Consider the following 24106-nt stretch of genomic DNA (forward strand, 5'->3'; position numbering starts at 1 on the left):
TAGTACTAAATTCTGCATGTAGAACAAGTTTAAAGAGCAAACTGCAACATCTTTTTAGTCAAATCTGTTTTCCAGATGTGACCAAGCCAATTAAACACTCTCAGGACTCTGTGCAGCGCATGTAGCAGAGTACACCTGAGCAGATGGTGGTGCAGAGTCAAGCTGTGACTTCATGCTAAACTAGTTTGTAAAATACATTTCTGAAAAGTTGGGGCTGGTCTCAGCAGTAAACAATAGCCCCAATATTTTCCCTTTTCAGCATAACTCTAACATATATAAACAATATTGGCAAATATATCAATATCAGAATGTCTTACTCCCTATAATTGGTTGCCCTTTGGTGTTTTCAGTACTAAAGTCTACATGTTGATCAAGTTTACACAGCAAACTCCACCATATTACACCATGCAAATTAAAATGTTAGTCTACCGTCTACTAGTCTATTGTGTGCAGCACATGTAGCAGAGTACAGTTGAGTCAAACGGTACGGTGTCTTCATGGTAAACTAGTTTGTAAAATACATTGCTCGAAAGTTAGAGTTGGGGATAGATAACATTTCTCAACAACAAACAATGACCCCATTATTTTCCTTTTTCCAGTGTAACCCTAACAAATATATAAACAATCAGTCCATACAGAGATATTAGAATTTCTTACTCTCTGAAAATGGCCGCATTCTAATGTTTTCAGCACTGTTAACTACTAAGTCTTCTTGTAGAGCATCAGCGCATTTTTTGTCATTATATCTGTTTTTGCATCTCTGAGCAATCAAAATTTAGAGGAGAAGTCCATATCTACAAGCACTCATATGCTTGATAAAGTGGTCTGCTGTGTGCTCTTCTGCCGTCTCATAAATCTGGAGAAGAAGTAAGAAAACAGAGCAGAAAAATGAAGGAAAGGTACAACATAAAAAACAAGGAGCCAACATCTGTTTTCCCACTTTTAAGGAGGACGAGTTCGATCCTTTTCCCGTCTGCTTATGTAGAATAAGTGGCCTTTTCACTTGGTAATCCTGACCCGCTTTCACCTCCGCCGAACCCTTCGACGCTGAAACGCTTCCACTCGGATCCACGTGGGCTCCGGGGAGGCCCCCACTCTCCCAGGGGTTAAGAGCCTGTGCGGGCGTCCTCTCAGCTGCCTGTCTGAAACACATTAAGCTGCGGTGTTGGGCTCGGCCTCGATACGAGCTGCACTCGGCCACCCCTCGCCTCCTTGACATGCATTATCATAAAACGCAACACACACCGAAGCGAGACGCGTGTATCTGGGGGAAACAGCTGCATGTATATTAACACATCTTCTCGCTCTTGCGAAAGAAAAAACGACGGGAAAACGCGGGTTAAAGGTCAGGTGGAGTGTGTGTAATACATTTGCACCTGTCAGCCAAACGTGCTGCCCCATATGCTAGACACTACAGGGAGAACAGAATAGCTGTGTAATTCTATCATGGAGAACGGACCCCGCTGTCGTCACTGATTTCATTGTTACTCGCATGTGTGTATATGTGTGTGTTTAGCCCAAGAATAATGTCCTCTGTCTGTTATCGCCGCTTCAATCTAGCTGTCCATATGTTCAGCTGTGTTCGCTCAAATCTCCAGTTGAACAGCTTTGTCCACCTTGCAATTGGATTTTTTTTTTTCAACCATCCGGGAGGGGTGAAAGAACACAAGTGCAAAAAAAAAAAAGAAAAAAAAAACCATCTCACTGGCAGATTTCTTTCTTACAATCCCCCCAGTAAAAAAAATAAAAGAAATCCACATGCACGCTCGCACAAACACGGCTGAGATTAAGGCTTTGTCGGGAAAAGAAAACGGATTTGCCCGGGCTAACACGAGTACAGATGTCTCAATGTGGATGGATTTCCTTTGGGGATCGTCTCGCCGCCCTCATTTGATAAGAAGGTGTTTCTGCCGCCAGAGACGAGACATGACGGTTAGCTCGGGCCTCAGGTCGCCACGGCAACACAGTGGTTTGGCTGAGAGGACACGGGTGAACCCACTCAGCGAAGCACACACACAAATATGGACAGAAAATAAAAGATTTTCAGATACAGCGAACAATAAAAACTCCAGCTGCATTCAAGAGAACATTGAAACGTGATCCTGAACGTGCTACATGCATTCGAACATCACATATATTTGTACCTACGTGGTGATTCAAACTTTTACTGTAGTCATTTGAACGTCACAGTTGGGTTCTTATCTCATGTAGTGACAGGAGGGAATTTAATCCGGCTCGGGTCGTGACCTTTGGTGCCTCAGTACTTTCAACAGGCTTCAATACATGGACTCATTTGGGACACTGGTATAATGGTACTAATGTAGGGAACAAAAACTACCTGCACACACCTTCACACACACACAGTGCTGACACTATATAAGTTCAGAAGCTAACCAGTACCACATTTAGATCTTTCTTTTTGGTTTTCATAATTTACTCTTGTACATTCCTCTTAGATTATGAGTTAAATTCTATTAACTTTGTAAAGAATAAGAGGAAAAATAAGATAAAAGTCAACTGCTACTAGAAAAGCTGCATTAGTACTGCACATGTATTGAAGATACACAGATTTTTAAGAGTATCGTCAAACTGAGGCAGCACAGCCTGAGAGATGCCCTTTTTCTGGTCTTTTTTTGAACCATCTCAACCCCAAAACCAATTGTGAAAGCTGTATAATCTTTTTCAAATGTGCCAAAATTATACAGTTTATTAGTATACAGTGCAAAAAAAAAAAAAAAAACAGGATCTGATTCTCAACTTTCTGACATTCTCAGGTGTGACTTAGAATTGGAAAAGATGTATAAAATCTAAGCATAAACTGTGATATTTCATCAAGTCACTTCATTCTACATCAGGTCTTGTTTAAAAATTTGCCAAAAAGACAGTATTTGCACTATGAGGATTCTGGAAAAAAGCTAAAATTCTGCATTCTCTTTTGCAACTAAGAATCCATGACTGACTCAGCTGTGACCAGCATTCACATGACCAAAATTCAGGGACTTTTCTGCTGAACTGCAGGCAGTGTTCATAGGAGACAAGTAAGGAAACAAATTAAAAATGTAAATAGTTAAATATCTATAGTATGTAAAGCCACCTCTGTGTATTCAGGTATTGGAAACACTTCTATAACTGTCTTACAGGAGACATTTCTGAGTTCTCTCTATTTCTGTTGCAGTAAAAAATGAGCCCATGGTGAGTGAAAATGTGGCAGGAACTAAAAAAATGTACAGAAAATGCTCAGGGTTCATTGCTAAAACAGACAGTAAAATTTATCAGGTTGTTTATATACACGCATATCACAGTTCACATGAAGATTAAGAGTAAAAAGCATCATAAAAACAAAAGTTTGTCTCAAATCATCAATGTCAGTGATCATACAGGGCTAACTTCAGTAAATTATAACATCCACATCTGCACATATTGGCCTCCAAGTCACTTTCTGTCTCAGTTTTTAAGGTTAAGCCCCAAACACAGAGTTGTAGTTTCCTTTAATGCAACTCAATAGCATCTTTTGTTAACACAAGTCTTTCAAATTCTCACAATTTGTGACATGGGGACTCTAATAAAAATCAAACAGATAACCAAAATAACCCCAATTACATCTCCAAGAACCACAAAAACCTAAAACTATTGATAGTTTGGAGTGTGAATTACCTCTTTAGGATTTAGCTTCTCATTTAGACCTCAATGTAACCTATTTATGAAATTTTATTTTCTTAGATGATACAAATGAATCTATATCACAGTCTTTCAATTTAAAACTGGCCTTTTTTTGCACGTTGTGCAAATAAAGCACGAAAACAAGTTTGGAGAATTGACTTTTGCTCCATTTGCACTGCATTTAAAAAAATCGTACTCGCAGAAAGAAAGAAGGACCGAGAGAAAACCTCTGAAAAGCACAGCTTCGAGTTAAGTGCAGTTCTTAGAAAAATGTATTAATCTCAATGATTTAAAGCTTTCTGTGTCTGAAACATCCTCCATAGAAATCAACAGAGTAGCTCTTATAGTCAATGGCAGCTTAACACATTATCCTCTACAGAAGGTTTTCAAGGCAATGGAGGCTTTGAAGTGTACAAGGTTGGCATTTAGCATCTTAATCTGCGGGATGAGCGTGACATTGTGCATTAGACCATGTTAATCTGACTCCCTATTGACCCTAGATATCATTGATACCATCCACATCACACAAATGGACTGAGAAAGACAGACAGAGGGTTGAAAAATGAAAAGAAAAAAAAATCCACTTATCCAGGCAAGAGAGGGAGAGAGATTGGCGATAATGATGAAAAGTACCAGAGGATGATCAGTTAAAAGGATATAAACAGAGAGATGATGGGGGATGGAGGTAAGTGGAGGAGAGGAAAGTGTGGATGTGCAATAAAGAGAGAGAAAATGTGTGTGCGGCGTGGCATAAAGAGGGTCAATGGTGTGGGTCAGGCATCATATGGAGAGGCAGATGTTGGAACATATTGTCCTGGATTACCGCACTGTACACCGGAGACATAGATGGACGAACAACGGACAGGCGGTTGGAGGGAGGAGAGAGGAACAGATGAGGGAAGGTAAACGAGAAATCAATCGAGCTTCTCCTCACACAACCTTATCGGGAAGGGAGGCAGATAGCAGCAAAGCAGTTTTCTCAGATGTGGGAATCGCTCCGGTATCCGTATCTGTCCTCTCAGGTCTTACAAGCTCCTTGGAGTTGCAGGGAAATTTTTTTTGTAATAGCAGTGTGAGATCAATGAGAAACCAATAAGCAGCAGAGATGAATGGTGACAGGTGAGCAAATTGTACCCCGGCACATATTGAGGAAAGGAAAATACATTTTTAACATAGAATGAGTCCAGATAGCATTTCTGGAAATCAATTTTTGCATTTCGTCCCCAAAATTCAGATGAATTTCTAAAATAAAGTTGACAATACATTAGTGAAGTAACAGAGATTCACTTTAAGGATTTCAGTAAAGATAAAACCAATTCTTTTTTAGCATCCTTTTGCAAAGCACCAAAGAAAAAACCCAAATACTTGAGATGTTATATGTCAAAAAATAAATTATTGTTTGAAATAAAGATATAAGGGAGGCATTGTAAACTTTTTCTCCAAACTCGACCACTTTAATGTGTTTCTAGGTTGCAGTTAATATCAAATATGGGTTTTAAAGGCAGATTATCTTTAAAAATCACCAAAATTATGGCATCTATCAAAAAAAACACTATAAAACTAAATACAATTGAAAGTCATTGAACGACTTATGTTCCACTCTTTGTTTCGTCAGGCAAAATTAAGTAGATATGAACTTAAAATCATGATATTTCATCAAAATTGCTTTATTCCATATGTCTAAATTAAAAATTCGCCAAAATAAATAGTTTGCCTTAGAAAAATATGTAAAGAAAAAAAGAAATTCTGCCCTCTTTAGCAGAACCGTGAAGCCATTAGTGAGTCACCTGTGATTGAAAGTCACGTGACAAAGATTCTGTACCTTTTTTGCTGCTCTGGGTTGAACTGCAAGCAGTGTAATATAGACACAAAATGTGAAGAGTTTAATGTCTATAGTATGTAGACGCGCAGTTTTTCTTTTGTATTTAGTAGACCTGTGTAGAAAAATGTTCCACGTGTTGATTGCAGGAGTTCATATTGCATTGGAAAATGATCCCACAGTGAGTAAAAATGTGACAGGAAGAGAAAAGAAACACCCGCAAACCGCTTGGAGTTCACAGGTTTAGATGACAACAAAGTCTCAAAAACAGAAGACAAAAATCACAAAAGAAGATGTAAAGACAGGAACGTGTTTGTGTCACACACCTGTGACTCACAGTCAGTCCATAGGTGCTTTCTTCTTTTATTTTTTTTGTATTTCAGTGTCAAAAAAACAACCCCACAAGTGAAAAATGCACGGTCAAACAGACACGTAGAGAGAAATCCATTAAGATCAATACAATGGTCTTTGTGTCCGTGTAAACAATAGAGCTCAGACTCCTCTGAAGCGCCGTTAACTCCCACAACAAAGATCAGGCGAGCTCGTAATCTGACTAAAGCTGCAGATTATTGACCAAGATTCACACACGCAGATCCCCGCTGACAGATGACAGGAAAAACAGCACAACAAGAGACGGCTTATTGTGTGTCTGCGACGCACGCACACACACAGGTAAACACACGCACACAGACACACACGATGTCAATAGCACTAATACCAAACAGTCACCCGACGTCTTCAGGCCGAGACCATCAATAGTCACCTTTTCACCTCCCGTCAATAAGCGCAAACACACATGTAGGGGTGTCGACACGTGCACACAAACATATGCAGATATTGTTGGTCTCACATTAGGAGATTAGAGAGACTCACACACAAACACACAAACACTCGGCTCAGCAGTGCGCCTGGCTAGTGAGTGACATTTCAAATTCCTTCGTCTCATCCTGCAACTACGATTGCATCCCCCCCCCCACCTTCTCGCTCACACACTGTGTATGTGTGTGTGTGTGTGTGTGTGTGTGTGTGTGTGTGTGTGTTCGCTCCTCCAGTCACCCCAGGGGGCTTTGCGCTGTCACTTCCTGTTTGTTGACATGCATGTCGTCGTGGCGACGCTCTGGGCGCGTTCCACAGTGCCTCTGCCCTCTGTACCGTGTGTGTGTGTGTGTGTGTGTGTGTGTGTGTGTGTGTGTGTGTGTGTGTGTGTGTGTGTGTGTGTGTTTATGTGTGTGTGTGTGTGTGTGTGTGTGTGTGTGTGTGTGTGTGTGTGTGTGTGTGTCATTGCTCGCCGGCCCATTGAGCAGGCTTTGAGTGACGGGAGCTGGCCTTGTAATGGAACTCAATTCAGTCCGCAAATAAAGAGGCCTTTGAACCACTGGTCCGAATATGGCACACACACACACACACACACACACACACAAACACACACACCGCCTGTGGTCCACTTGCTGGGGGGGTTTGGCTAGTGGGGAGGAGGAGGAGGAGGAGGAGGAGGTGTTCATGCTTGGCTGCATCTCCAACCCCCCCAACACCCCTCCTCTGCAGGATCTACAGTGCAGCTAATTGAAGAGAAATGAGCGAAAGGCGGCGAATCTGATCTCGTTGAAGCTGGTCCTCACTGATTTATACCACAGCAGCAGCAGCAGCAGCAGCAGCACTATCAGCACTATAGAAAGTGTCAAATATGCTTCTTAATCACAATTAAATTTATTGAAAAGTATGTGAGCACAAACACGAAATTTGACTTTGATTGCTTTTAAAGTGCTTATACAAAATAAAATACACTTGCATTTAAACCAGGGCAACAGTGAGTATTTAACTATGTACAAATATAGATATGTGTGAAAGAGCATGTTTACAGTTCACACATGTATCAGCCTATCACTGATATATCAGTATCGGCGTAATTGTCATCCAATATAAAAACTTTCTGTCGCAGCAGAAGATCCTTGAGATGATTTAAAAATGACATAATCACATAGTTTGTCCATCAGAGCAGCTCTGACTCCAGTGTTATGCTCAGTACTCTCTGCAGCACATGTAGCTGAGCAGATGGTGGTGCAGAGTCAAATGGTGTCTTCATTGTACATTGCTACTAGGAAAGTTAATTGACCATGAATCCATCATTTTCCCTTCTCACTATTAGTCTAACATATGTGTTGATACAAAGAATAGCTGATACATTTTTACTCTGCATCAGATCCAAAAATCTAGAAAATATCGGTCGAACTCTACTTTTCGTGGCACCCGTTTCCCTCTTTCGCTAAAACTGATTGACAAAAGACAAGTATACTAAACTTTCATGTGCTAAATTGACAAAGTTCGCCTTTAAATCAGAAACCCTTATCGACTCTTTGGGCATTTGACCTTAACTTATATGTGAATATATGTACAATATCAATAAATATAGCAAAATGTCTTACCCCCTGAAGTTGGTATCTGCTTCAGATATTCAGCATCAGTCAAACTCTAATCTATGCCATCTGATATTTTTAACAAAAGAAATGTTCACTTGCTTATTTTTTTTTAAACTTTTGAAATTACTGCACTCATGAGAAAAGCCTCTAAGAAATCAAATGTGGAAATGTTTGTTTTTCTTACAAACAACAATTTTCCTCATTGCAGTGGCAGGTGTCTGCTGTTAGAGTGAAAATAAAAGTTTGGGAACTCAATAAAAGCAGCAGAATCAGAAAACATTGTTGGATGGTGAATATTGTTGTCGCCACATGTGAGTGACAGTCGGGCAAAGACGATTACACATTCAAATATGACATTTTTCCAAAAAGTATGTCTTTGTGTGAGCATTCTTGCAGCCAGTTTGAATGTTTTTTTTCATCTTGTTGAGATAAATGTCTTTATTTAAGATAGCAGAGGAGAGCAGAAGCTAATGTGGCTGTCAAGAGAGATAGAGAGAGCTACAAACCGACAGAGAGAGATGGATAGAGAAATAGCAGTGACAGCATCTCTTCCTTGTCCATTTGCATAAACCAGCCTTTGTTTGACGCCGGTGGCCGGCAGCCAAGCGCCAACAGAAGGACGGAAGTTAAACTCAAAAAAAAAAAAGGATGGTCGTCTTCCAGAAAAATATTCCAGCAGAAATAAATAATAACAATTATAACTATTAAAAAAAAAACCACACACACACATCAGTTACTTCTCGCAAAAACAACCGTTCTGTTGCTCTTCAGAGGGAGGAATGACAATTCTGAGCAACACACAAAAAACAAAACAAAAAAAAATAAACTGCGTCTTGGAGATTTGTATTAGCCGACATGAAAGTAATTGAGCTTTGCAGGATGATTTTGAGGAGGAAGACAGAGAGACAGAAAGAAGCGTTTATGAATATTGAAGCTGCTTCCAAGTTGTGAATATTACGCTGTGTCTGTTGCTGTGGAAATACTGGCCAGAGACTGTTTTGTGTGATACAATGGTATTGCATAAATATCACCAGAGTATGTTCACACCATAGCAGCTCACACCATAATGCTTTTATTTAATTGGAAATTAATTAAATACATAAATAAGAATAAGGGAAAATGATATTTTTTTTGTGTCTCCCAGCGCAGCAGTTATTGAATCAATTTATCTTCGTTTTCTACCTATTTGCGTCTTATTGTCGTCGCTGAAAACATCACAGAGCCACAAGACACTTCTGGCATGTCCCATCTGGCATGTAGCTTCACAAATCTCTCCCCTCTCTCGTTTTTTTTCCTCCTCCATCATCACTTTTTTTCACCTTGAGCGAGAGCCAGGCTCTCCGGCGTGACCTCGATAGCCTGGAATGTTTGCCTTTCTCCCACGATGCACCTGGAGGGGACATGGGCCATCTCTGGGCCTGTCAGAGAGGCTGTTAGCGCTTCTCCCATGGGGTGAGGATGGAGGGAGGAGGATGACAGTAGAGATGTCCCTCTGTCACACAAACAGAGGCCGAGCCACTAATGGCCTCTTCTTCCAGAGCTTTTTAGCCAGCTTCTCTCTTTTTTTTTTTTGTGCGCTCTCGAGTATTCATTTATTCATGTCATCCCTTTCTTCTCCCTTTTCTTTCTTTTATGCCTCCCTCCCCACCGCCGCCTCCTCACCCCCGCGACCCACCTCCTTCCCTCCCTGCCTGTCTCCCTCTCTCTACCTGTCTGTCGGACCTTGCAGCAGTTGTATGCCGCCCAGCTGGCAGCCATGCAGGTCTCTCCAGGGGCCAAGCAGCACGGAGGCAGCCTCCCCCCTCAGGCCAACCTGGGCACACACTCCCCACCCACCAACACACACCCACAGAGCGACAAGGGCCGCAGCTCCCCGCCACCCAAGACCAAGGTAAGCAAAAAACATAACCGTATCCGTGTGTGTTTGCCTGTGTGTGGGCATGTTTGTGTGTTTAAATACCAAAAAATTGGACTTAACAAGGCTGCTTGGTCAATATTAACCCTCTGAACCCTGCCACTGCCATGTTTTTACTCACTGTAGGCTCTTTTTTTTACTGTAATATAAAGTCCTGCACTTCTATGAAAACAGCACAATCATGGCAAGAAGCAGAGAGAACTCAAAAATGTATTTAGCATAGTGTAAGAAAGTTATACGTCCCTTTACAATTAACATGTACAGTATTTTTTCAAGTGCACACAAATGTTAATAGTAGCAGAAAAATTAATAGTGACTCTACACTCCATAGAAATGTTTGCTAATCTATTATTGGCTGTGTTACACTGCCTGCAGTTCACCCGACTAGTCCCTGAATTTTTGTCACGTGATTGTCAGTTATAGCTGTGTCATTCTTGGCTTCACAGTTGCAAAGAAAAAAACTGAATTTTTAGTTTTTTACAAAATCTTATCAGTGCACATATTTTATTTTTGGCAATTTTTTTAAATGACACATGTTGAGTAAAATTAGTTTCATGAATTGTCACAATTTTAAGCTTAGTATTAGTCAAGTTTTCCAAGAAAATATCACACAAATTAGTTTAGGGATCATCAGAAAGTTGAAAATGTGACAATTATTTCTCATTTTACAGTTTCAGGCTTTGATAAATAGTGTAAGTTTGACTTTTTTTTTTTAAAAGACAACATGCCTTTCAGCATGGGGTTCAGAGGGTTAACCCCTATTTTATGATTTTAAAGGAAATAGCATTCAATTTTTATTATTAGACATCAAAACTATTTCTATTTCTTAATTAAAGCTTTACTTTCTTGAAATACAATAGAAATCTGTTAGCAGAGTGCTTTAAAATCCTCAAAATCCTTGATACAAGTTGATTTCTATAGAAACCAAATTTAACTTCTTCCTGATAATTCAGGAAAATACAATATTCTGGACTCATTTATGACTTTTGCAGCCTAATTACAGTAACCGTGTCCACTTTGTTCTAGCTAAAGTTACCACACAGTGTGAGAGAGTAAACCAGATTGTGTTTCACTACAATGCATGAGCTGACAACGTGGTCCTGAGCTTGTTTGCATTGCATCCTGTTTTTTTTGTGGTTTTTTTTTTTCATTTTTCCAATCAAACAAGTGTCCTGAGCAGCTCCGACTTGACAAAACTTGCAGTTTTCTCCCTCACTTCCGCAAATCAAACAGCCCAACTTTATCACAAAACTCCAGCTGCTATCTGGTAGCAACACATTTCAGGATGTATTGGTGTTTCGTGTCGTTTTCTCGGCTGGCTGCCCAATAGGGCCGAAGACAAGCCTCGTGTCCATCCAAGTGGAATTCTATGAATATCTGGTTTGGACCGTTGGGACTTTGACCACCTCCCCAACCCCCCCAGTCCACCTCTACGATCTGTGAGGACGAACACGTAGAATCAGATTCGTCCAAGGCTGTCGAAATCCCACTGAGTTTGACCATCTGAATTCTCATTTTTTGCTTCACTTTCTGCCACATGAATCAAATTTCCCGTTTCCTTTCCTTACATTCCCATACTACGTCTTTTTCTTTGCTTTCTCCTTGACCGACCCCTGCATCCACACTCTGGCCGGGCAGCTCATGGCACAGATTGAAGCTTGTCGTTGACCCCTGCCTCCTTGTCCATCAGCCACAAACACACTACAACCATCGCGCCCCACTGTCACACACATTTTATTACCATATATATGGAGTTGGGCAAGAGCTGTGGCTTGTGGTGGAGGGAAAGTGGGGAGTTGAAATGGCCTGTACCGGTCCAGCGGGAGTGACCGACTGGGGAGTGGACCGACTCGGACCACGGCGGGAGCCAAAATGGCCGATTGACCGCAGAGCAGTTGACAAACATTAGTAGAGTGCTCTGTGGAGTTTTTAAATTTCTTCCTTTCCTTTCTTTCTGACCACCGAAGCGGCCCTTCGCTCCTTCCCTCTCCGTCTCCGGTCGAGTGACATGTATATTTCAGAGGTGTGCTCCCCCTGTGGGCTCTATCTCAGGTCTCCAGTCATTTAGAGACCCAGTGCCTGCCGCCGCTCACAGCTGCTTGGACTCAGGCACACACCGCTTAAGTGCTTTACCCTCGGGTGAGACACGGACACACACACTTTTTAAAAAATGCACACACATATACACACACAGGTGTAGAACAAGACACTATACTGACCCCCCCCCCCACACACACACACACACACACACACACACAAATCACTGCAGCTAACATGCAGCTTTCTGATATGCAAGAGTGGATTCTCAGATGTAGGCAAGCATGCATACAGACTCATACAGTAGTGTGATCCCAATGATGCACCATATGTAGCCCACTCACTGACATGCATCATGTACATGCAGAGGCTGAAGGACACTCAGTTGAGTACTGTACTCAAGTACAATCTGGATCTCTTCAGTATGTCCATTTTATGATACCTAACGCTCCCATTTATCTGCATTTAAGAGAGAAATAATGTCATTTTTAATCCACTTTATTTATCCCAACTTGCATATTAATATTTCATACATCATTACAAATGACATCATTGACATCAGGTCTACGTTTTGAGATATTTCTTGCATATGAATTGATCTGACAAAATATTCTAACAATATAATGAATAGAATAAACAGCACTATTATTAAGTCGTGACAGGTGCTAAAATTTTAAAAGCCATGCTTTTACTTAGGGAGTAAAAGCATTTATTATCACTTTTACTCACAGTAAGTGAAAGATCTGAATGTGTCTTTTATTACTGCATATTGCACATGCATCCCATAATGACCATATAAAATGTGCTATACATTATTAGTGGATACATTTAAGAAATTCACTTTATGCACGCTATTAGACTAATGTAACTATGAAAGTATGACCTCCTAACACTGTGAACCCCAAGCAGTTTCTGGGCATTTTTGCTCACTGTGGGCGTATTTTTCACTGCAATATAAAGTCCTGCACCTCGATGGAAACAGAACAACCATGACTACTAGTAGACAGAACTCAAAATTCTCTTTTTTTTTGTAGTATATCAAAGTTAAAATGTCACAAATCATTTTTAAAAAAGTCAAAAAATTAATTTCTTGGATTATTGATTTTACAAAAATTGATAAAACCTGGAATCAACGCATGGAACCTTTTTCCAAGTGTCCATAGGTGTTACCAATACTGAAAAAGTAATGGTTCTACATATTATAGATATTTTACTATCTATATTTATATTTTGTCTCCATACTTGTCTTCTAGCTGCACTGTGTAAACACAGCCTGCAGTTCAGCCCAATTCAGATGAAAAGTCCATGAATTTTCATCATGTGACTGTTGGTCACAGCAGAGTCACTAATGGTTTCACGGTTGCAGCAAGGAGCACAGAATTTTTAATTTTTTACATAATCTGTTTAGTGCAAATAGTGTATTTTCTGTGATTTTTTTTTAGTAAAACATGTAGAATGTAGTGGTTTTCATCAAGCTGAAACTACAAATCCCACATGATGAGTTCAAGGACTGTCAGAAAGTCTGGTTCTGTAGATTTTCGCTCTGATAAATGGTGTAATTTTTCTGAATGAAAAAAAACATGCATTTTAAAACTGCTGGTGAGTTTGGGGTGTTCAGAGGATTAAAAGCCTACCAGTGTTTTCTTATCAAACACATTCAGAACTGACTCTCACAATTCAGAAGCTAAATAAGTCTTTCAGTCTGACAGGTAGCGTCGAGGCAACAGGCCTGCTGGAATTAAGGGAAAAAAATAAAGCAGGCAAATAGAAAACAATCACAATTGTCCCTTCCAAATACACTAATTAGTTGAAAATGTGAAGTGGAGGAAGGTTGAATCGGTGCCAGATAAGAATGCGTTTACTCCGCCGTCTAATAGAATTTGATATGACAATATAATTAATATCTGAACAGCCACTTATATGGAGCTGAATGGGGGAAGGAGAGGAAAGCAAAGGAAAAGAGAGAGGGATGAATAAAGGGAGGCACATTTAAAGGTCTTGACATGACCGTGGCAACAAACACCTACACACAGCGAGACCCGACCGGGATAAACGGTAGCGGCACACACACTTGTCCTGTTAATTGAACCGTCAGCTCCCGTGATAAGATGCAGAACCCTGATGTCGCTTTTCGCATGTCGGCATCCGCAGAAGTGAAATACAGCCCACAAACACACACACACACACACACACACACACACACTCGTTCATGAGCATTATCACTCCCCTTCTGCTTCCTCTCCGTCCCTCTGGCTCTCGCTGTCACTCTGCATGTTTTCGGTCTCAAAGCTGGAGACTGTTTCATCAGCCAAGAGAGACACAAAAGCAATTGTATTAATTCGAGATTCCGAGAGGCTTTAGAGGCGACACAACCGCGCGCGCACACGCACGCAAGCAAGCACACTGTCATGAGATTTAGAGCTTGTTGAACAATGTCTCACAATGACACACACACACATAAACAAGTCGGTCCAAGCCTCTCAGCTCCACTGTCTAAACTAATTCCTCCACACTGGCATAATGCAGGTTGGCCACCTTCCCACCGCAGGATTTGGTTTGGCGCGAAGAGGAAACTCCCCCATTCCACTGTACAAGAGGCATTATCTATTTGTAATAAATATTCAAACGCGTTCCCAGCCAAAGCCCACCATAATATGGGTCAGGATTGAGAAGATCCCCCCAGCTCGTTTTTTTTTTCCTCCTTTCTTTTCCCTCTTCTTCTCCGGCCCATTGTCTCACTCAAGGCATCTTTGGGGGTCTTCCATCTATTTAGAAAGACCCCCCTAATGAAGGACAATCCGGTTAGGCCTCATCGCACACAAACCGGCGATCGCGCACACACACGTATGTAGGGGGCTTAATTGGAAGGGCTTAATTGAGTTGTGAGGGGCTCATAAGGCTTAGTACGACTCAAGGAGTGGGAATCGGGAAAGTCGGCCTTAATGAGTGGATATGCCGCACACACAATACTTTCTCGCCTTTTCTTCTTTTTTTTTTTGGATCCCACTGTATGCCAGTTTAAGCAGCAATTAGACTAATGACCAGAAAATAAAGACAAATAACGTGTCTATTCTGTTCCGTCGTAAGGTCTCAATTTCTCGACAGAAGCACACCTGTAATGCTGCGAGTTAATTCAGGTTTCTTTTTTTTTTTAAATCATGAAACAAAACAACCAACACAGCCCCCGTTTTGACGCTATTGTTGTGTATCTGTAACTTGCCAGTCCATTAAGCTGTCCCTTGCCCCCATGTTGTGTCTGGCTTTTTAATTGCGGCGTTTTAATTACACAGAGTGGTCGGCGTACATCTGGCCCCTCCGCGATCTAATTCCTCCCTTCCTGTCATGTGACCCTCCGAGGTCCCCCCTGATTGGATTAGGTCATCAGCAGGGGCGATGTTACCATGACAGTTAACGTGATAACAGCCTCCAGCGTCGTGCGGTGGTCCACATGCCGGGTTTTACTTACTGTTGTGTTGAAGTTGTTGCTGCGGAGTGAGGAGGAATTTAACAAATACCACTGGTGCCTACAAACGGCTCCTTTAAAAGTTGTATTGATGATTCGCTGGGTCGTCTTTGAGGCCGTTATCTTCGACTGCGACCCGTTTCGAATGAACCAAATGCACATTGAATTGACAGAAAGTCCTCTTTTCTGTTCGATGTTCGATACAGTGTCTTTCGAGTGTCACACCTCTAAAGATGGTCTCGGGAAGGTGTTTTTCTTTGTCCAAAGAACGGTTTGACGTCTTGTCAGTGACCTTGTTTGAAGCGTGTTTGCTGCATGTGGAGTGTGCACTTGCATGACTCTGCCGGTCGGTTACTTTGCATGTGAATGTCAGTGGTTTTCACCGAAACATGTCAATATTTCTTTTTTTTTTTTACTTCTTTTTTTTTTCTATGTAATATTGTATCACAAAGCTGTTTGAAGACAGGCAGTGGCATGCACCTCGTCATCAGTTTCCCCCCGCCAGGCTTGCCTCAGATCGCTGTGCATGGGCTCCTGTTTAATTAGCACGTGTCAAAGCCTCCATTGGTCTCCGTGAGGGAGGGCGAGGGGTCCTCCTCCTCCTCCTCCCCCCCTCGCCCTCCCCTGCCTCCCGCTTCCAAATTCCAACGGTGGTCACAGCGGGCGAAACTGTGCTGTTTTGGTTTTTGCAGGACAGTGAGGGTGCACAGCCACTGAACCTGTCGGCCAAGCCTAAGGCATCCGAGAGCAAGTCACCCAACTCCCCCCCAACTTCCCCACAGGTCCCTGCTGCTGCTGCCGCCACCAAGCTGGGCCCTGCCGGCTCCATGAAGCACAGCGTCGCCCCCTCCAGCATTGGAGGACCGCCGACCAGAGTCAGCTCGATAGGTAAGTGGATTTAAGTGCTCATCGCACACACACACACCACAGGTAAAGTGAGGTTAATACACCAATCACATCTTTAGTTGTATCTAAATTCAAATACGTCTGGTGCTTATTGACGACAATTTCGCCTGACCGTATAGAGAAAGTTTTATACACAGAATGAAGTATGGAGATGTCATCTTTCTACAAAGCCACATACATGAAATCTAATCAAGAAGAAATGTTTTCTTAAAGAACCTCTTTTTGCTAAGGTTCTTGGGAACCCTGTTTATGGTGGCTAAAGAGAGTTCTTTCGCCTTTGAGGGTTCCTCAAAAAAACAATTTTTGCTAATGTTCTTTGAAACAAAGTGTATGGTGCCTAAATAAATCTTTTCTAGCTGTTTCTTGCACCTTAGGGCACAAATTAAGAGCCATTTCAAAGTTCTTCGAAAAACTTATTAAGATAATGCTCAACTTAACTATAGTGGAAAGGCTCATCAGCCAGTACAGTTTTCTTAGGGCAACTCAAAATAACGCCACATACCAACAAGAAGTTTCAAACTGCTACTATTTTAATAACAAACGGAACTTTAAAACCTGCTAACAGGTTTGACAGGCATGTTGTCTTTAAAACACTGCCAAAATTAGGCACTTTATAGAGCCAGAAACTGTAAAAACAGAAAGAATTGCCAGATTTTCAACTTTCTGACAGTCCTTGAACTACTCATCCATGATATTTTGTTGGAAAACTGAACTAAATCCAAGCTCAAAATTATTATATTTCAGAATCACTTTATTCTACATGTCTCATTTAAAAATAAACCATGTCCACTCATCAGATTCTCCAAAAAAATAAATTCTCTCCTTGGCACAATTTGAAAGTTACTAGTGACTGAACTACAACCAGCAGTCGTATGACAAAACTTAAGGGACTTTTCATCTGAACTGGGCTGAAATGCATTTTCAAAATACAAGTAGTAAAAGGCTGATAGTATGTTGAAGAACAGCTTTCCCCCCCAATGTTTCCAACACCTGTGGACACTTGGAAAATCTTGCATGTTGATGTCAGTTTTTTTTCAATTTTAGTTGAAATAAGAAATCAGAACTTTTGACTTATCTATTTTTCTGATTTATGGCATCAGATCTCTGTTATGTTGCACAAAAGACATTTTTGAGTTCCCTCTACTTTTAGCCATGGTTTTGCCTTTTCCGTAGAGGTGCAGGACTTTATATTGCGGTGGAAAATGACCCACAGTGAGGGAAAACGTGACAAGCACAAACAAAAAAACTCCCAGAAACTGCCTGGAGTTCAGAGGGTTTCACGTTGATTAGAAAAAAGCGTTCAGAGAGTTTACAAACAAGCCAGACATTCTCCCAGGCAGAAAGTTTTACAAAGTTCTAGTGATGTGTTCAGCTCAAACTTTACGTTTTCTAAAGCAGTAACGCTGTGAGAACCCTGACATTCCTTTCCTAATGCTGCATTGCTTTGGAATCAGGAAACACTGTATGAATGTCTCAGGGAAGAATGTTCTGTAATGTTTTACCTCGATGACAAAAACTCCTCAGAGAACTGCATACGTCATTAGGTACTGATTTCCTGCCTGTGTATTGTATTTCTAAAAGCGTTAGCAATAAACACTGTTTCTTGAGTTTTTAGGAATCATTAGCACCGTTTTAACAATAATTTGTGCTACATTTACTAAATTAATTGCAAAAATCAGAAAACACAACACTTGAAGTTGTGTTTTCTGGCCTATATGATTTCAAGTGTAATGTTTTCTGATCTAATTTGGTAAATATAGCAACAATGCTAAAACATAATGCACACACACACACACACACACACACTGATTGCTGTGTACATTTAAGTACAAATTGCTCCCATCATGAAAATTAAATATCTTTAGGGAACACAGCAGTGGCGATGACAAGAATAGCGTTTTGTTTTTTTTGCCATTGTCGCCAGTGCCAGTGCCAGTGCCATAATCAAACCCGGCCATATGCACACATACATTTAAAAAAAAGTGACATAAATGAATCACTATTTTGTCCTCTTAATCCATTTTTCACACGACGCCGATAGTTCAAATATTACACATATGTAACAGGCTATAATTAGTGTGTTTGTGTTTTTCCTCCGTGTCGCTATTTTGCCCGCGGGCTGCTTTATTGTTATGTGTTTATTAGTGAACTGAAAGAGACAGAGAGACATTGGAGTGGAGGGGAAGGAAGGGAAGAGAGAGAGAGGGATGAGGATTAGCACTTCTTTTTTCTTTTTTTTTTTCCAGTGCAATGAAGCGGGGGAATAATACAGAGGGGAGTGCATGACAGACAGGAGGTATCACCAATGAGATTAGACAAGCCTCTTACATGAACCAGGACAGCACAAACACCCAGCATTAATGACACAATGACAGCACACACACACACTCCAACACACACACAAAGCACAAACACAATCCCACCTCCTCCTCCTCCTGCATCTATGCAATAGGCAGTTAGTCTTTTTTTTTTTTTTTTTTTCTCCGTTCTGACTTCCTGGCTAATCTCACTGTTTTTCAACAAATCGGCGGATTTAATATCAGATTAGTGGATTTTCGGTCCCAGATGTTTTTTGTTCGGGAAAAATGGATTACAGTGTTTAAAGTTTGTGTGTGATCCCCGCTGAATTATTTTTCTGCGCGCTGGGGACCGGCGTGTCGTCGTCGTTATGGCTCCCATCTGTTGCCACTGAAGTTTTCATTTATTATTAGGATTCCTGTTACAAGTTCAGAGGGGATGGATGGGGGCAGACAAATTGGAACAGAGTCCAGAGGGGGGGTCGATTTGATCTGGGAGCTTTATGTTTGTGTGTGTGGGTGGTGCAGATTATAGATTTCTTCTAGGGTTATTTGAATAGGAACATAAACATACATATGAAATGGAAATTTCAAAGTAGCAATGTACACATAAGTTTATTCTAAATACACGCATTAAATGTTATAAAAATGCTCAAGTAAAGTGTTTAAGCCTTGATATGTCCTTGTTTTGTTTTTTTTTCAATGGGAAAAAAGGTACAACAGCTTCAGTTACTTGTCACATCACTGATTTTCTATTAGATTTCTATTAAATTTTTGTCAGGTTTGTAAAATATGATCCCTTTTCAAAGATTTAAATGCCCTATAAATAGTAGGATGTATGCTAGATTGATGTAAATGTTGTCAACAGTGAGTCCTCGGTTTGAAACCCGCCTGACCCTAACCAAAATAACTAAAAAAATATCCAAAATGACGAAAATATGATCCTTTTTCAAAGATTAAAACACCCTATAAGGTGTAGGGTGTATGTAGCAGGATGTATGCTAGATCGATGTGAATACCAGCAGCTGTGAGTCCTTGGTTTGAATCCCAAATGACTCTAGCCAAAATAACTGAGAAAATGCCCAAACTGATTGAAAACTTCTGCAAAATGACTCATAACTCATCCAAAGCAACTCCAAATGTGTCCAAAAACAAGTACAAATGAGCCAAATTTCCCAAAATGGCTAAACTTTCTCCAATGGGCAAATGCAAAATGATGAAGATTTTGTCCAAAATTACTAAAAAAACAAGAAAAAAGTGATGTATTATCTTAAATAAGATCAAACTTTTGCCAGATATTGCTTAGAAAAAAGAAAAATTGCACAAAATTTGAAATGCAGTCCCTTGTAGAACAGCAAAAAGATATACTCTAAGTATGAGACATGACAGAAAATACAATAATTAAACTAAAATAAGACTAGAGTAGATGAGACGATACTGAGAAAATAAGTATCTCACATGACATATATTTACCGCTTGTCCTTTCTTCTCATCCGTATTGTACTAAATAACGAAGGCAAAACTGACAAAAAAAAATTAACTCAAACATATTAATTTATTCAACCTTTATTTAAACTCACTTAGGTACAGAGGCCTCATTTGCAACATAACCAGGTACGATAATAAAAGAAAAGGAACTCGGTCAGTAAAAATACTATTAACAGTGTTTCAACTCACGAATTTGCTAAAACAGGAACAGCTGGAAGTGTTTTATTGTTTATAAAGTGTTAAAAAATCTTCATCTCAACCTCTTACTATGTCAAAATGCTGCTTCCATGTCGATGCAGATAGAATAATGACGTAAAACTGTGGAATATGTAACAATATAACCATGTAAAAGGGACAATTCTGGAAAATATGAAGTTTTTGAGGAGCAAATGCATCCAATTTAAGCTTCAATAACTTCTCCACGCTGCACCTTCTTCTTTTCTGTTTTTTGACACCTATCAACCTGAAGGCATGTTTCAAAAGTCGTCATCCGTCCATCCGTCCACACATCAACTCATCTCGAAGCAAACTGAAGGCTGTCAGCGCCTTTAACTCTTATCTCCATCACGCATTTGTCTTCATCTTTAAAACACACTTTCCCCCCCTTGACCTCTGTGGAGATTTCAAAAACAACAACAAAAAAAACTTCTGTGAGTGGAGCAAGAGAAAGAAAGAAATAGAGACGCCCTCCCTCCTCCCTCCTCCCTCCTCCCTCCTCCCTCCTCCCTCCTCCCTCCTCCCTCCTCCCTCCTCCCTCCCTATCTGGGTCACATTCACTCGTCTGGATGGTTGGCATTTCTGTCAGTTTCAGCGACGCACACAATCATGTGTACAAGAATATATCTGTCCGTCCCCTCCCTCCCTACAGATTAAAATTGACTGCCACCGGATTCCATCACCCTCTCTCTTTTTTCTTCTGTCCTCTCTCACCCCCCCGATTTTTTATTTTTTTTGGCCTTGCTCACATCCAGATTTTCCGGTTATGACTTCTGAAAGAGTTCACGGCTCTGTCATTACCAATCTGAAGCTGGTAATCTGGCCTGAGATGGCATTAGCGGTGCGGATTAGCGCAGATAAAGGCCTCATAAGCCGGCCGCGGCTCTTTGTTAAGAACTAACCCGGCTGATAGAGCGAGGCGATAGCGGCAGCGGCGCACACACAGCCAAAGCAGATGCCTCATCGGCGATTAAAGCTGCAGAAATAATATGAATAATAGGCGGCGAGGAGGAGCAAAAAAAAGAGGGGGGGATGTGATCTTTGCTCGGCCGGCAGAGCAGATGTTCTGAAATTAGCAGGACTTTTTAGCCATAATAGGAGTCATCTGGCCACCTTCCCTTCAAAGATGCCGTCAGACATCTGCATGTGTGTTTTTAATGTGATTTAAAGGGGTGTTTGTGGTATTTTCTGCGTGGCAGGTGGGGAGGTGGTGGGCAGCTTGAAGCACTCTGACTCACATCACCCAGCTCGACAGTCAAGTGGTCAGTGTGTGTGTGTGTGTGTGTGTGTGTGTGTGTGTGTGTGTGTGTGTGTGTGTGTGTGTGTGTGTGTGTGTGTGTGTGTGTGTGTGTGTGTGTGTGTGTGTGTGCGCGTTAGTCTGAGAGGAAACAGACACACATCCATTCCACACAAATGCCCCGACAAACTCCCCTCGTCGTCAAGTGTTATGTTAATGTCTTTACCTCATGGTTCAGGAGAAGATTTATTCTGGATGAAAACCTCCTGCCAGCTTCCCAAAAATAAACACACATCCATTTGCTCATCTACAGCGCAAGCAGAATGCTGTTCTAGATGTTTCTTTGACAGCAATATTTTTGTATTTGCACAGAAGACAAAGACGCTCAGCGTGAGTCTCACCTGCATCTTCAGTCGCTGCTAATGAATGAATATCGGAATTACACCAAAACCCCACGTGCCACAGGTTTGAAAGGCTCGTTATCTTTGCAGAAATTGCACCATTATCAGAGCCAGAAACTAAAAGCATGAAAAAAACCTGATTGCTCTTGAACTAATCATCTGCGACGTGCAGCTCCTTCGGGAGACATATTCAGATCTGAGCTTAAAATCGTGATATTAAATTAAAATCACTTTATTCTGTTATGTTTTTAAAAATGCAAGACAAATAAAGCATTGAAAACAAGCAGAATCTGTAAAAAAAAAAAACTAAAAATTCTGCACTCGTTTACACAACTGGGGAGCTAATAGTAACTCACCTGCAATTAACAGTCATGTGGCAAAAATTGAGGGAGTTTTTCAGCTGAACTGCAGGCTGTGTAACAGATAGGAGACGAGTGTGAATACAGATTAAAAATGTCAGTAGTAAAATATATCTAGTAGGTGGAGTCACCATTTTTGTTTTTCTAGTATTGTAACACCTGTGGGTACTCAGAGAACTCGTTTACATGTTGATTCCAGGTTTTATCAATTTTTATAAAAAATAAATAAGCGAAAAATGTAACTTTTGCTTTTCAGTTTTGTATGATTCATAGCATTATAATTGTGTTACTGCACAGGAGATATCATTGAGTTCTTTCTACTTCTAGTCATGGTTGTTCTGTTTCCATAGATGTACAGGACTTTATATTGCAGTGGTAAAATGAGCCCACAGTGAGAAAACGTCCAGACATTGCCTGGTTTCATAGGGTTAACTGATCACCCTCTTTCTCTGTTTGTGTCTTCTTCTGTCTTCGTTTGCGTCTCAGCAGACTTGTTGTCATCGCTGTCCTCAACAGCCTACCTGAACGACCACGAGGCGGTGACCAAGGCCTTCGCCGAGGCCCGGCAGATGAAGGAGCAGCTGAAGCGAGAGCAGCAGGTCCTGGACGCCAAGGTGGCCGCCGTCAGCAACCTCAGCCTCAACAACGGCCGCTCAGACAAGGTAGAACCCGCCTTTATGTTACATCTACATGCCACGACCGTTCTTGTAACCTTAGCAACGTGAGTGTGACAACTGGCCCCGAGGCTTTTTATGGTGCTGAATAGTCTTATTTTTTTTGTATTGAGGTTAATAACAAATGGCACATTAAAATCTGTGACCTCACTCGGTAACGCGGCGGCAGAGCGTTCGCCACAAGCAAAGACAGTATGTCGTTTTCACGAGATATTATTCTCACAACATGTGTTCTCTCAAAGTTCACGACTTCAGCTGACACTTACATAGAAGTCAAGGCAGGAATGATGCTATTTATAACCCGTTTACATGCTACATGTAGTGAAATAATCATCGTGATGTGATTGTTTCTATTAATTACAAAAGATTCACACTAAAAAACTGTACGAGTCTCTTAGAAATAACTACAAATTAGTGCGTTTTATCTTAGTAGGGGAATAAAAAATCCTAAATTCTGAGGACTAAACGCATTAATCCGCTCAAGTCTCCAAAGTCATCACAAGCTGCAGCGTCTCATTGTCAGTGTGTAATAATTTGTCTTGCCATGTGCCATCCCTGCTGCACCATGTAGGAGGTAAATCGGTGTACAATGTACCCGCTGAAATGTGTTGAAGCTAAACAGAGCCAGATAAGGTAAAAAACCAGAGGCATCGCAGAGGTAATGAGTGTGTCTGCGAGGCGCACTGCAGGGCTGTTGTGCATGTGTGTGTTTGTGTGTGTATGCGTGTGTGTATGCGTGTGTGTGTGTGTGTTGTATGTGAGTGTGTGTGGCAGAGCGGAGCGTCAAGGAGACAGTAATGTGAAATGACGGCGCCGGCTCCTCGGCAGCGTGGCTAAATTGTGGTTATTTGTTAAACACATTGGGAGTCAGCTGGTGCACGCGCAAGCAACACACACACACACACACACACACACACACACACACACACACACACACACATTCATAAAGAGAAACAGTGTGCTGGAAGCATCTGCACCGCTGACATTCAACAGCTCTATCTGTCTCTTTTGCTCTCTACCTTTTTTTTCATGTTTCCGACAGACTGATTTGTGTATTCAAAGCAGGTTTATTGTAGACAAATTACAGAAATACGCTTCCATATATGTACATACAGTATTTTTAATAGCTGAGGCCAGGAATGTGATCAATTCTGTTGAGAATAGCTGCTTTTCAGGAGCATATTTTGCAGATTGTCGCACACAATATCAAAGTCATT

The 24106-nt window shown here is 41.1% G+C and overlaps 1 protein-coding gene across 14 annotated transcripts in view; it reads left to right on the forward strand.

Annotated features, from left to right (window-relative positions):
• The window catches only part of sox5 (SRY-box transcription factor 5), a 297848-nt gene that overhangs the window by 265148 nt on the left and 8594 nt on the right, over positions 1-24106 (forward strand). For 6 of the 14 annotated variants that reach the window (XM_055006506.1, XM_055006507.1, XM_055006502.1 and 3 more), the window contains 4 exons: positions 9626-9787; positions 16004-16199; positions 21828-21920; positions 22702-22877. In XM_055006506.1, the coding sequence (XP_054862481.1) occupies positions 9626-9787; positions 16004-16199; positions 21828-21920; positions 22702-22877 (627 nt within the window). The remainder of the gene's footprint in view (positions 1-9625; positions 9788-16003; positions 16200-21827; positions 21921-22701; positions 22878-24106) is intronic. The other 8 variants (XM_055006508.1, XM_055006500.1, XM_055006505.1 and 5 more) reach the window with 6 other exon arrangements.

This window comes from Amphiprion ocellaris, chromosome 21, assembly GCF_022539595.1.
Source record: "Amphiprion ocellaris isolate individual 3 ecotype Okinawa chromosome 21, ASM2253959v1, whole genome shotgun sequence".
Taxonomy (NCBI): domain Eukaryota; kingdom Metazoa; phylum Chordata; class Actinopteri; family Pomacentridae; genus Amphiprion; species Amphiprion ocellaris.